This window comes from Engraulis encrasicolus, chromosome 22, assembly GCF_034702125.1.
Source record: "Engraulis encrasicolus isolate BLACKSEA-1 chromosome 22, IST_EnEncr_1.0, whole genome shotgun sequence".
Lineage (NCBI taxonomy): Eukaryota > Metazoa > Chordata > Actinopteri > Clupeiformes > Engraulidae > Engraulis > Engraulis encrasicolus.
Window position 1 is genome coordinate 26,329,951 of NC_085878.1, and position 15,000 is coordinate 26,344,950.

Below are 15,000 nucleotides of genomic sequence, written 5' to 3' on the forward strand. Positions count from 1 at the left end.
AGCGCTGCTGCCAGTCTGGTGCGGCTATTCCTGTCTAAAAGGACCTCTACTATTAAATCCACTTGAGCAGCTGCTCTGGTCTGAAAGGACCCCAGTGTTAAGACTCTTCAGTGACCCGAGATTCGGTGAATGTGAAGGTGGGGATGGCATAGCCTGGAACAGTCTACCTGAATAGCACACTGGTACACCATTGCTGCTGCAATTGATGTCTGGTGTGGCTACTCCTGTCTGAGAGGACCGTTAAAGCCACCAACCAGCTTAACCCATTGATGCTGGATGCTGTGTGCAGGCAACACGGACCCAGGCGCCTGAAGGGATCAAGAGACTGAGATATTTAGGTTTTTGTGGACTGAGGGCACCTTTTCCCAAAAAGGCCTTAGGCATTAACCCCTTAGCGCAGAGCCTATGTTATAACCTTACTGACGTGAAAATTGTAATGGCTGTCTCAATAATGTCATAGCAATGTTGTCATGAAATAGTTGAGCATTTCCAGCAAATAGTGAATAGGCCCGCCGGCGACCCCATCTGCAGTAAGAGGCTACGCAGCCGTTGGGTTAAATCGCATCAGTGGGTTAACTCCACTGATGTGACTACTCTGGCCTTTCCCATTAAAACACTTTAATAGCCAAGGCTCAATTGAGGCCCTGTGGAGGCGGCCTGTCCCGGCTAAGTCCACCTGGCCCCCTGGTCCCACCTGGTCCCCTGCCCAACAAGTGCCACTGTGGTCAGGCTGGTGTGGCTTCTCCTGTCTGAATGGCCCTCCTGTTAATATTACCTACTTGAGTGACTGATCAAGTCTAAAAGGACCTCTACTATTCAACACATTCACAACACAACATTCATTAGTCTGGCCTTTCCAAGTAAATACTTTAGTGACCAAGCCTCAGTGATAGTGGAGACGTACTGTAGGCGGCTTGCTCTGTCCTGGCTAGAGGTCCACCTGCCGCCCACTGGTCTCCTGCCCCGAGGACCAAATGTATTAAACCAGCCCAGCAGTATTAATCCAGCCCCACATACGTCAGCCATGATTACATCTCCATACACACACCAGGAGAAGCCAAGAGGGGAGCAGAGAGGGGAGAAAGAGAGAGGTACGAAGAAGGAGTGAGTGAGTGAGTGAGAGAGAGAGAGCGAGAGAGAGCGAGAGAGAGAGAGCGAGAGAGAGAGAGCGAGAGAGAGAGAGAGAGAGACAGAGAGACAGAGAAAGAAATACAGAGAAAGAAATACAGAGTAATGTGACAGAGAAAGAGTGAATGAGAGCGACAGTGAGAAAGGCAGAGAAGGAGTGGGTGAAACAGAGAGGGCGGTTTAAGTCAAGAGAGAGCAAAAGAGGGAGGGAGAGAGGAAGGAAGGAAGAAGAGAGTGATGATAGAAGTTCAAAGCATGAAAAGGTGGAAAGAGGGACATGTGTGTCAACACATTAAGAGAGCCACAGACAGACAGATGTAGCAAAATGGAAAACTGAAAGTCCAGTAGTGTGCATGAGCAAGAGAGAGAAAGTTTGTGTGTAAGTAAGTCAAGTGAGTAGTGAGCAGTGAGTGGGCTGAAGCTGCCGCGACTGACAAAGTGGTTACTGTGCCACAAAAAAAAAACCAGAGCGGCCTAAAACGTAACCGAGGGGGAAATGAGTGTCTCCCTGTAAGAGGGTAGAAGTCATAATGTGTCCGACCACAGCTACCGCCGGCCGGGGCTTCTGGGTATTAATTAATTGATTGATTCCTTCCACTGACACTTGCTTGCCAGCCGGCCGGCCGGGCACTGCCAAACCAAACTGAACCAAATCAAGCCGAGCGTGACCTGGCAATTGGTTATTAAGAGATGAATGTGTTCTTTCCTTTGGATGTGTGTGTGTGTGTGTGTGTGTGGCAGTGTGTGTGTGTGTGTGTGTGTGTGTGTGTGTGTGTGCGTGTGCGTGTGCGTGTGAGTGTGTGTGTGAGTGTGAGTGTGTGTGTGCGTGCGTGTGTATGTGTGTGTTTGTGTGTGTGATTTGTTGCTGCATGTATGTATATGTCGAGGTCAGCCAACACAGCCATAGCGGTATGCAGTATGGCGGCCGCGCCTAAACCACAATATCTCATCACAGATCTGACAGGAGGAACCTCGAAAACATTTGGGGTCGAGGCGGCCAGTACTGTACGTGACAGACACAGAAGAGTTGAGATAGAGAGGGGAGGGAGCGAAAACTAGAGAAAAATAGAGAGATAAAGAGAACTGAGAGAGAAAGACAGATAAAGTGGTGGGCAGAGAGAGAGAGAGAGAGAGAGAGAGAGAGAGAGAGAGAGAGAGAGAGAGACAGAGACAGAGAGAGACAGACAGACAGAGAGAGAGGGAGAGAGAGAGGGAGGAGAGAGAGGGAGAGAGAGAGAGAGTACACAGAGAGGTTGAAAATGCAGATATGGAGCAGAGGGCAGGGGTTGTGTGGTGAAGATGGAAAGCCAATGAGGAAATGAGACTGGAACAATTGGGAGAGTGGAGAGAGAGAGAGAGAGAGAGAGAGAGAGAGAGAGAGAGAGAGAGAGAGAGAGAGAGAGAGAGACAGACAGACAGACAGACAGACAGACAGACAGGCCAAGTCAAAAACAGGAGTAGGTCAGTGAGACAGATAGATAGAAAAGGGGAAAGAGAGAGGGAGGGAGAGAGAGAATAAATGGAGGAGTAGCAGAAAGGAAAAGTGCAAGTGTGAGAGGGCGTCTGCTGAAACCTGAGCCACCACTTAAATGTCTCCACATGCGGCCAGCAGAGCCGTCTGGAGACCAGAGACTAGCTAAGCAACACAGTGCAGGGCTCTCTCTCTCTCACTCTCTCTTTCCGGACTCTCTCTCTCTCTCTCTCTCTCTCTCTCTCTCTCTCTCTCTCTCTCTCTCTCTTCTCCATCTCTCTCAGTTCCTCTGTTCCAGAGATGATCTCCAAACCAGCAACTCTCAGCTCTTTCCTTCTTTCCTTTGCTCTTCTCTCTCCTTCATTCTCACCAGCACTAATAGCTACAGTACATTTACTGAACAGCTCAGCAACTCCCCCCTCTATCCTCTTTCAGTCTGTCTTCTGTCACTCTCTCCATCGTTCCAATCCCACTCTCTCTGTCCCTTGATGTCCGTCACTTGCTTTCTCCTCATGCCCCTTTGCTCTCACACGTCCTTTATCCCTCTATCCTTGCCATACACCTCTCATCTCACCTCTTCTCCTGTCCTCTCTTCTCCTCCTCACCAAGAACACCATGGTATGGTTTGCGCTGGTCTGCTCCCTCTCTTCCTTGCTCTCTCTCTCTCTCTTTCTCTCCCTTTGCTCTCTCCCGCCCTCTCTCCTTCTCTCTCCTCTCATACCATGGCTGGCCCTGGCCTGCTCCCCCTCTCTCTCCATCTCTGCCTCCGTTACTCCCTCACTCCCCCTCTCCCTCTCCCTCTCCCCCTCCACTTCTCTCTCTCTCCCTCTACTCCCTCTCCCCTTCTCTCTCTCTCTGTTACTCCCCCTCTCCTCTCCCCCCCTCTCCCTCTCTCTCTGCCCCCTCTCCTCTCCTCAGTGGGAGCTGCACGGCTGGCTCTGATTATGGCCTGGCTAGTTCCTGCTCGTGCAAACAATCAGATTACTCACAGGCCCGAGCGGGAAAGGGGGAGCAGCCAGGAACCGTGGGCGCGGGAGTGGGGTGGGGCAAGACGGGGTGCTGGGCTGTACTGTGCTGGGTGGTAGGGAAAGGTTGGAGAGGGGGAGCGGGTGGGGTGGGGTGGGGTGCTGGTAGGTTGGATGGGTTGTGGTGATGGTGGGGCAAGAAGGATCAGAACCGTGAGATTGGGGAAATGGGGGTGAGAGAGGCTTGGAAGGGTGTGGATGTGTGTGTGTGTGTGTGTGTGTGTGTGTGTGTGTGTGTGTGTGTGTGTGTGTGAGTGTGTGTTTGTGTGTGTGTGTGTATGTGTGTGTGTGTGTGTGTGTGTGTGTGTGTGTGTGTGTGTGTGTGTGTGTGTGTGTGTGTATGTGGTGTGTGTATGTGTGTGTGTGGAAGGTGGGGGGTTAGCTGCTAGAATGAGAATGAGAAGGAGGAAGTCAAGTGTGTGGGCTGTAAAGTCTGAGAAGTTTGTCCGGCACATGTGTGTTTTTTGCGTCAGTGGTGGAACATCTCAAACAAATAAGAGAACGGTGTCATGAACACACAAGCAGCCATGGATGTGAGGCACCAGGGTGTGAACTTTCAACAGGGTTGTGCGAGAAGTGTGTGTATCTGCGTGTCTGGAGACAATGGTAAACAGGCTTTATATGCCTGTAAATACAGTATGTGGACATGCAGTTTGTGTGTGTGTGTGTGTGTGTGTGTGTGTGTGTGTGTGTGTGTGTGTGTGTGTGTGTGTGTGTGTGTGTGTGTGTGTGTGTGTGTGTGTGTGTGTGTGTGTGTGTGTGTGTGTGTGTGTGTGTGTGTGTGTGTGTGTGTATCCCCTCACCTGTACTCTGCACCCCAGCCCTTGACGAAGCTCATCCGTATGGTGCACATCCTGGTGAGCTGGTAGACGGCCTCGAAGCCCTGGTTGACCGACTGGGCCAGCAGCGCGGCAAACTCCTGGTTGTTGAAGATCTTCAGGTTGCAGCCTATGGGCACAAACACAGCCGTAGCCCCTTAATACACACCATGATAGCCATTGAAAAGTTGACTACTATACTACTACAATACTGTGACATAACACAGGGCTTTTAGTAATGCACTATGACTTGGTCATTGCCATTCTGGTAACAGCAAATGTAGTATAACGCTGTGTCTTAATGGGTTAACATTACACAAACCACCACTTGGGTACAGTAAGAGTACACACAAGAAAAAAAAGCAGCTTTAATTCAACACTTTGAGAGTCTATTTACAGTAATATCATCTAGATTTGCATCTTTTTTTCACTATGTATATAGTGTACACACTTGTTTGATAGAGTACCGTACCTAATATTACAGGGACCATAGAATTAAATGAAGTGTAACCCACAAGTGGGGAATGGTACTGTATATTTGCGGGAATGTGCATCCACAGTGTATCTCAGTGAGTCACGGAGGACTGGTGGCGCCCGTCTGTGTCTTATCAAAAGGAGCGCCCGGTCTCGCTTGAGATAGTCTTCCTTACTTTCTGGCGATTCTGGGAAAATGCTGATTTCCATCTCGCGTTGAAACAATGAGCCACATTCCCAGCACAAACAAACAAGCATAAGGTAAACACCACTCGGTAAAAACCAAAACAACAAAATGAGATTTCCTGCGGGTAACCTCTGACATGACGTGAATTGAGTCTGGACAAAATTGGAGTGCCAGAGACGACCGGAGAGTTTGCTTATTATTAGCCAAATGTTTCTGTGTCAATCATGTACATCAGATAAATCAATACTATGCAAATCCATATCTCTGTTATCAATCAAATATGGAAATACTACACAAGAAAGGGCCAATGTGCTTTTTAACAGATCTTGCCATGTAATATTATTGGCTTTTTCATGCTTTTGTGCCTCTGCTATTTCATGTCTCTTTTGATCTTCTTGACTTCACTCACAGATGAGCCTGAGCAACATTATCTACAGTATAGTCTAAGCAACCTAAGATCGTGTCTGCTTACTGCGCAAGATATTCTGTGCAAATCAGACCAATCAGTCAAAACCGCTTCCTGCTAACTCTCTCCCATTCCCTACCACACGCCCCTATCAGAGTCTCTGAGTCTTGGGGAGTCACCAGGTGAGGGGGGGTAGGGAGTGACCCACCTGGCGGAATCTTGCAGACGGTGGCCGGGTGCCAGCCGTAGCGCTGGTTGCAGTTCGGGCTCTGGACAAAGATGGCGCTCTCGCTCAGGCACTCCGCAAACACCTCTCCGCCGATGTAGTACAGGCGCACACCCCGGCCTGATGAAGAGGGAGAAAGGAGATAAAGACGCAACTGCATTGACATATGGAGGGCAAACAATACCAGTTTTATTCATTTTTAACCAGAAATTGTGAGGCATACTATTCAATTTATACATCTTCCCAGGGCCAAAGAATAGCTGTGATCTGGATGTAACTATTTATATAGAGTAATGGCATCACTTTTAATTGAACAACCAGATGATGTCAGAATTGTGTAAGTACATAACTACAATGTAATCACCTTAATTCAATTAAGTAATTCAGAGATAGCTATTTCTGCTGCTGTTCTACTTAAAATGACATAATGAGAGCATGGTAATAATGGATTAAGAAATGGCTATGAGAGAGCAGCGTGGAGGGACTGAGCAGACTGCTGAGAGCAGCACTTCTTTGTGAGGTGACAGTATGGCGTCTTGTGACCGCTTGTTGCGGTTAATGTTGGACAGCAGTTCCTGGCAGAGACACTGCTGAGTTTTACTTTATAATTACCTAACTACGATTTAATTACATACTGTAACTGCATGTGCAATCTGTCTTCTGTATACATGCAGGCCTATAGGCTATATAAGTTAAGGGCTTGTCTTTTTGAAAAAAATGGTACTCGTGATGGTCTGAAAGACCTCAAATGTTTTGCATGACACTGCATGCACTTTATTTTACTTTTCATTTTTTTAAATTATGCATCGGCATCAGTGGTGTGCGAGTTCCTTTCGACTAGACTATTGGATTACTTTGTGGAACTTAACACACCCTCCAGGCCACAAGCTGAAAGGTGTGATGCCCTTTCAGAATATAGCCTATTACTGCAACTACATACAACATAGTTGCTCACACAGTGTACGGCAATACGTATACCAATGTGGTGTCGCGTCAGTTCCACTGCTGTGTTACAGTTGATGTGTGACAGCAATCCCAGGAAACGGAGCTGCTCAGTATTATAAATTATATACACTAGTGGTATGATATTACTTGTTTTCAACTTTTTAATCTCATACTACTAGTGTTGTAATTACATCTGTGCGAATACTCCTACTTAATACAACTCTGTTTAACATACAAGCAATGGAGCAATGGAAATGTTACCAATATGGCGTCGCGTGAGCTCCACGGCGGCGTTGCGGTTGACGTTGGACAGCAGGCCCAGGCAGAAGCGCTCCGAGTTGGAGGGGTCGGTGAAGCCGTCCACGGTCAGCGAGGGCTGCGATGCGTGGAAGGTCTCGCCCACGCGCTGGTTCAACTCGTAGTAGGAGATGGAGCACCAGAAGGCTGGCTCACAGTACGTCACTGGCTGCAGGTCTGTACACACACACACACACACACGAATGCGTACAGAGGTACAGAGAAACGCACGCACACACACCCACACACACAGACACACAGAATGATATCAGACACAGTTGTCACCCACACATGTACTGTACAGTGTACACATACCCATACACTCTCACAGACACAAACACAGACACAGACACAGACACACACACGTAGACACACACACACGTAGACACACACACACACAGAGGTGAGGTGCACTCCCCACATCACCACCCGCTACAGGCCCGAGACAGTTGATCCTGGGCAGAGGCAGAAACCGCCAAAGAAGAAAAAAGGAAAGAGGAGAAAGAGAGTAGCAACAAAGAAAAGCACCGGTGAAAGAGTGAAAATGAGACAGCAGGAGAAAGATACCCAAACAAAAGACAAGAGAGAGGGGCAGACAGAGAGAGAGAGCGAGAGAGAGAGAGAGAGAGAGAAAGAGAGAGAGAGAGAGAGAGAGAGAAAGAAGAGAGAAGAGAAAGAAGAGAAAGCAGAGCGGATTAGCAGGAGGGAAGTCACACAATGATGTCAATGTTTAACGCCGATTTCCCAGAAACGCAAACCAGGCCCGGCCGGGTGGAAACACTGCCATCACTTGGAGGAGGCCATCGGCAGCCGAGCGAGGGAAGAGAGAGAGAACAGAGAGAAGAGAGAGAGAAAACAGAGAGAAGTAGGGAGACGGGCAAATTACAGGGTTCCCGGCCCAGATTTCATAAACAGCAGTTCAGTTCCCGTATTGCTTTTAAGGAACGGGCCGGCCGCCCGATTCGAGAGTAATTCGGGGCTTATTGGCGCTGCCTTCTCTTTGAAGGCTCCTCATCCGTGGGGAAATCAAATCAGCTATTTTGTTGTTTTCACAGCCGCTTTGCAGGCCGCGGAGGAGGTCGTACTTTAAAGGGGGCGACACTAATCAACAGGATATTATTATTAGTGTAAGTGTGGGAGGCGAGGCGGCTTTATCTGTGTGTGTGTGTGTGTGTGTGTGTGTGTGTGTGTGTGTGTGTGTGTGTGTGTGTGTGTGTGTGTGTGTGTGTGTGTGTGTGTGTGTGTGTGTGTGTGTGTGTGTGTGTGTGTGTGTGCGCGTGCAGGGAAACCGACAGGGGGAGACAATGGGGTCAGTTGTCCCGGGCCCAGGGAGAAAGGGGGCCCAGAATTGGGTCCTCGTTACATTATATATGTATTGGGTGGGGGCCGTTTCAGATGACTGTCCTGGGCCTGGCAAAAGCTGTCAGCGGCCCTGTGTGTGTGTATGTGTGCGTATGTGTGTGTGTGTGTGTGTGTGTGTGTGTGTGTGTGTGTGTGTGTGTGTGTGTGTGTGTGTGTGTGTGTGTGTGTGTGTGTGTGTGTGTGTGTGTCTCTCCCACTATGAGATCAGATGGGGAAGACTAGGGCGGCTGGTGGAGGGGAAGAAGGGGGTGGTGTGGGTGTTGGGAGACAAAAGCTTCATTCAGTGTCCGTTTCCTCTGTGCTATCCACATGGCTTCCAACGGGCCGGCCGGCTTCTCTGTCCCCCATCCGCTTGCCAAAATACATTCTCTTACACATGTGTGAAAATACAGGCGCTGCGCTTAGACACCCGCCCACACACTCACACACTCACACAGAGACACAGACACCAACACACACTCACACAGATACACAGAGACACAGACACCAACACCCACCCAATACACACACACAGACACACAGACACACAGACACCTACACACACATGAACACACACTCATACAGATACACAAAGACACACACACCAACACCCATCCACCCACGCAGACACACCCACACACTCACACAGATACACAGAGACAGACAAAGACACACACAGACACCGACATCAACAACCGATACACACACACAGACACAAAGGTTCTGGACTAAGGCTAGACCAATGGTGTCTTCCTGCTCAAGCCAGCCGCAGACATTTAAATAGCACAGACACAAACACATACACATGCAGTCAGCTCACCTAGGTTATTGTGTGTGGGCGACACTGGACTTGGTGAAAGGTTGGGTGAGCCTGCAACAGGAGAAGACACTAAGGTTAACAAAAAGTACCCGATTACATCAATACAGCCCCAGACATTTAGAGGAAAAAAAATAAGAATACCAAAGAAAGAAGTAAATCTCTATATTAAAAAGTTGCTGCAGGTGACAGGTTTTCACTTGAGAACAATTTTACCTTTTTTGCTGGGCATTTACAGTCAGTATTCCTGAGATACCCACTATCATCCAAAATGACTGATTAGCAAATGTATTCCGATATGAACCAAAACTTTGCGTTGGCCGGACTGGTCTACTTGTAGTGCCTGAACCGAAATGAGTTTGGCCTAAGGTGTCAAAGTCAACTAACACATTACATGCTGGAATCAGTTCAGATTCCTTGTATATGCCATAAGTGTGTGGTCAGGTGAGGCGTGATGAAGTGCCCAGGTGTGTCCAGGTGTGCGGGGGGATACCTGTGTCCATACTATGGCTCATGGGGTGGTCGCTGGTCTCCCCGTCCTCACTGATGTAGCCGGGCGGAGGAGTCTCTGTATACACAAACACACACACACAGAAACACAAGAGATGAACTGATGCACTGATGGTGTGTGGCGTTTAGGTGCAGGTTGTAGTAGGTTAAACATTAAAATAACCATTCAGGTCTCATTTTTTAGGTCAAGGGAAAGTCATTGAAATGATCAGAACATTATAAATTAAGTTCGATAAACTAAGAATGAAATGAATGTAGATGAAGAAATAAAAAAATACCTACAGCTATTGAAGCAACAACATGTGTACACATAAAGTGAACATCTATCTACTTAGGACATATAGTTTAACACTACATACAGTATATATTTGTCTATCTATGTGTAGGTCCATTTATTCAACCATACACCATTATTTACTGCTTTGTTTGCTTGGAGATACCACAAGAGCATATGTTCACAGTGTACTGCTACAGCATAATGCATGGGATAGCGGCAGGTGTTTCATCACACACACGTGTGTATGGTGCTGTGGCCGGGTAACACGGTGAGAACAGCAGAGCAGTGCCCAGCTGAGAGCTGGCATGCGGTTGCTTTCCTGAGACAGCGTCTGCCTCGTACTCAAACACGAGCACACATACACACACACACACACACACACACACACACACACACACACACACACACACACACACACACACACACACACACACACACACACACACACACACACACACACACACACACACACACACACACACTGAAACACAGAGAGGTTGGACACCTTGGCACAGACACACACAGCAGAGCCCGCAGCCCAGAATGGCAACAGCAGGAACCAAAATTGGACTATGCACTGAAGCGGTGTGCCACCCGCCCCCGCATAGCCTGTCTGTCTGTCTGGCTGCCTGGTCTTCTGGCCAACTGGGATGGTGGTGGTGGCTAAGTATGGCCAGTGTGTACTTGTAGAGTCTAGCATGGTGTGCAATGACATCACATGTTCAGGCGCAAGGCATGGCAAGTGAGTACCAGAGACCTGAGGCTAGCTATAGTGGCGGGCTGCACCCACACACAGCCTGGACAGCTGGGCTGGTGGTCAGCAGAGGATGGGCTGACCAGCTGGAGGCTGGATGACTGAAGGCTGGGTGGCTGGAGGCTGGGTGGGTAGAGGCTGACCGGCTGGGTGGCTGGAGGCTTGGAGGCTGGGTGGCTGGAGGCTGGGTGGGTGGGTGGATAGAGGCTGGTGGCTGGGTGGCTGAATGTCTGTGAGGCTGGATGGCTGGGTGGCTGTGTTTGCCTGGGCGGCCAAAGTCGGAGGTGAGAGCTACTCCTGTCTGGTTGGCTCTAGTGCTGGGTCTGGCACGTGCTGACGACCTGTATCTATTCCACACAGTCTTGCCTTGCCTTGCCCCCGTGCTTGTGCTATGTGCATTCGTCCTGCTAGTAGTCGCTGGCTGCCCTACGCGTACAGATTTTATACTGTGAACGTCATATGTACACAGAGAGCTCTTGGCTACGGCTGGCTGACCTATCCGGTTGGCCCTGATCATAGGTCTGCCCTGCCGCCACGTGTAGACAGCCTGCACTTCCCACACACCTCAGCCTTGTCACGGCTCAAAGCATCGCACTGACCTTTTAGTCGGCCTGTTCGGTATGTGCTGCTAGTAGGGTGTAGCATGTGGTGATATCATGTGAGTCTGAGGCTGAATGGGCAGTGGAAGGGAAGGACATTTGGTGGCTGAAGCTAGCTGAAGGGCTGGGCTGCAGCCTCCACACAGCCTGGACAGCTGGGCTGGTGGTGGATGAGGATGGCCTCACCGGCTGGACGGCTCAACCTTACACACAGATTGATCGATTGAAAATACATGGGGCTGGGCATTTCCACCAACATGCATTCCCATCCTATAAGTTGACTGAACTTAACGCAAGTCAAAGCAACAAATAAAAATGACCTGATTGAGTTTGAGACACTGGTGGCTGAGAGTGGCTGAGGGGGGACTGACCAGCCGAATGGCTGTGGCTGAGGCTGATGTCTTTGTCTAGAGCTCTACAGCCAGAGGTGAGAGCTGCCCTGTCCTGTCTGGTTGGCATTGCTCCTGCATCTGGCACATGTAGAGAGCTTGTACTTCCTACACAGCCCAGCCCTGTCTTGGCTCATAGTATGGCTCTGAATTTTTAGTCAGCCTGCATGGTACTAACGCACTCATATATCACTGCTTTTTATTCTTTTTATTCAGCATATACGTATATACCTGTACATGAAGTCTGGTAGCTCAGACTTGCCCCATATCATGCTGGTTGTCTCCCTATAAAACATTGCAAGTCAGTTAAAATTTTAAAAAGTATGTTTGTAAGTTAGTTAACTTGGGACTTTGATTTCTCAGTTGAAACAAATATAAGCCTCAAGTTGAGTTAACTTACAAACTTAAGGCAGCAGGGCAACTTACTTTTATAAGTTTAACTGGCTTGCAATGTTTGGCTGCCACGTGTACAGTAGTACTAAAATACTTCACATTACATTACACTTAGCTGATGCATTTATCCAATGCGACTTACTGTACATTTACAGGGTATTGGTGACAGCCCCCGGTGCAGTGTGGTTAGGTGCCTTGCTCAAGGGCACCTCAGAAAATGGAGTGCAGTAGGGAGGGATTCGAACCTGCAACCCTCTGATCTAAATCCTATCACCCTAACCATTAGGCCATGGCTGCCCTCTCCCTATGACTTCAGCCCTCTCATGGCATGCGACTGTATCGACAGTATTCCACACACCAACCTCTCTTGGCTCGCAGCATACTGCTGACCTTTCGTTCAGACAGCGCTGCTGTACTAATGTACTGCCCTATGTGCTACACATTCTATACTGTGAACATCATACAGTATGAATGAGGTCTGGTGGCTGGCTGACTGGCTTGTTGGCCCGCCTGCTGTCGACCTACAGTAACTGGCCGACTGGTCCTGTGTGTGTATGCCACATGTAGTAACCGCTTCGTGTCTCACAACATAGTGCTGACCATTCACTTACCCTGCTAAGCACAAAAACACTAATTTATGTATGTATATTACTATATAATGTATAGTCTAGTGTAGGAGGGCTGGTTGGCTGAGTGGCTGGATGGCTGTTGGTAAGAGCTGCCTCTGCATTTCTGTCTTTTCCACATCTCTTGGCTCAGAGCATACTGCTTACTGACCTTTAGTTTAGCTAAGAAAGTACTTTTTTGGCATACTGTATGATAGATGTCATGTGTGTTTGTTTTGTACCGTAGGCTTGCATTTTGCTGTCTCATACAGTATGTCTCTTCCCATAGAGTACATTATAAGTACAAAGTGAACCTGACGAAGCACAAACTAAATGCGTTGTTCACTAAATAAATAATAAAACCCAGCCAAATCAGTGTGCAGCGATTCTTCTTGATTTCCTTGGATTATTGATGGCAGCACTTCACCAGTACCTCAAAACTGGCTGTGCATGAGAGCTTCAGACCTTTGCGCACTTTATAATAGTTTTGTTTACCTTCATTCCTTTCATTCCATTTACCTTTAATTTCTTGTTCACCTTCATTCCTATTGTATGTATTGTATGTATGAATGTATGCATATCCTTGTCTACATATTAAACGTGTGGTGTACTATGTCTATTCCACAAGCCAGACGGTTCTTGGCTTACAGCGCAGTGCTGACCTTTCAGTCGTCCGCCTGCTTTGGCCAAACAGTTGTTTCTTTTTCTCCCCATTTTGTCAGACTGTATGGCGCATATTATTAAGTACAGTATTACTAGCTAATGTCCTGTATGTGAACTGTGTATAGTTTGCATTTTATGTACAACTATATCATGTTACTTTGGCCTACTTGGCTGTTTTTTTTCACACTAATTTCCTGTATATGTACAGTATCTCGTTGTTGAATGTACGGTGCAACCGAGAGTTAACATCTAGTGAAATCAAATTCCTCACATACCTATTTAAGTGAGTTGCTAAATAAAACAGATTCTAAATCTCATTATTCTGCTGCCTCCCTCTTTCACATATACAGACGCACGCATGCATGCACACACCCACTCTCTCTCTCTCTCTCTCTCTCTCTCTCTCTCTCTCTCTCTCTCTCTCTCTCTCTCTCTCTCTCTCTCTCTCTCTCTCTCTCTCTCTCTCTCTCTCTCTCACACACACACACACACACACACACACACACACACACACACACACACACACACACACACACACACACACACACACACACACACAATGTAGTTGGTCTGGCGGGGAAGGTGGTGTTCTCTGGTATAGAGTGGATGTACAGTACTCTCTCTCTCTCTCTCTCTCTCTCTCTCTCTCTCTCTCTCTCTGTCACAGACACACACACACACACACACACACACACACACACACACACACACACACACACACACACACACACACACACACACACACACACACACACACACACACACACACACACACACACACACACACACCTGCGATGTAATTGCTCTGAGGTTCTATGCCGGCGGGGAAGTTGGTGTTCTCTGGTATGGAGTGGATGTAGTCGTCCAGTGGGGGGAACTCCGCCGGGATTTCTGTGTGCCGCGGCACCAGCACCGGCGGCAACACTGTGGAAAAACACAAACGCAAATCAACACACACATTATAGTAGTAGCACACATATACTGTACACACACTAACAAATCAACACACACACCAACACATTATAGTAGCCCTCATGTACAGTACTGTACACACACCAACACATTAAAGTAGCACTCGTATACTGGACACAAACTAACATATCAAAAACACACACAGCCAACACATGTACAATACACACATATACTGTGCACACATTAATTTATCACACACACAAACTTGTGTACAATACACACATATACTGTATACTTAAATACACTAAACATATCGCACACACACCAACATGTTAACAGTCCGACATACTGTATACTGTACACACTGTCATATCACGCACACCAACACGTTCACAGTGCACAAATCAGTGTACACGCATACAGAATACTGACACACACACCCACATGCATGCGCACAGATGAACACACACACTATCACACCAATTATTACAGTAAGTACATATACATATCATATAGTGTGTACAGTAGGGCTGGGTGAAATAATCGATTTAATCGATAATCGATCGATATAATCTAAAATTCACATAATCGATTCACAGGGCACAAAATCGATTTTTTTTTGTTCTTTTTCTTTTTGTTCTTTTTGTTTAATTTAGGTCTATGGAAAATACCCAGTAGGTATTAGTCAATTAGGCCTAGGCCTACTTATTACAAATTGGCAATCTGTTAACACTGTCAAGCCACAGCCCTTTGACATTTTTAT

At 47.7% G+C, this 15,000-nt stretch overlaps 1 protein-coding gene across 1 annotated transcript in view; it reads right to left on the reverse strand.

Annotated features, from left to right (window-relative positions):
• Positions 1-15,000, reverse strand: part of smad3a (SMAD family member 3a) — a 44,576-nt gene that overhangs the window by 8,391 nt on the left and 21,185 nt on the right. The window contains exons 3-8 of the mRNA XM_063188463.1: positions 14,115-14,249; positions 9,629-9,703; positions 9,139-9,189; positions 6,942-7,154; positions 5,718-5,855; positions 4,428-4,572 (exon numbers count right to left, since the gene is read on the reverse strand). Coding sequence (XP_063044533.1) covers positions 4,428-4,572; positions 5,718-5,855; positions 6,942-7,154; positions 9,139-9,189; positions 9,629-9,703; positions 14,115-14,249 — 757 coding nt within the window. The remainder of the gene's footprint in view (positions 1-4,427; positions 4,573-5,717; positions 5,856-6,941; positions 7,155-9,138; positions 9,190-9,628; positions 9,704-14,114; positions 14,250-15,000) is intronic.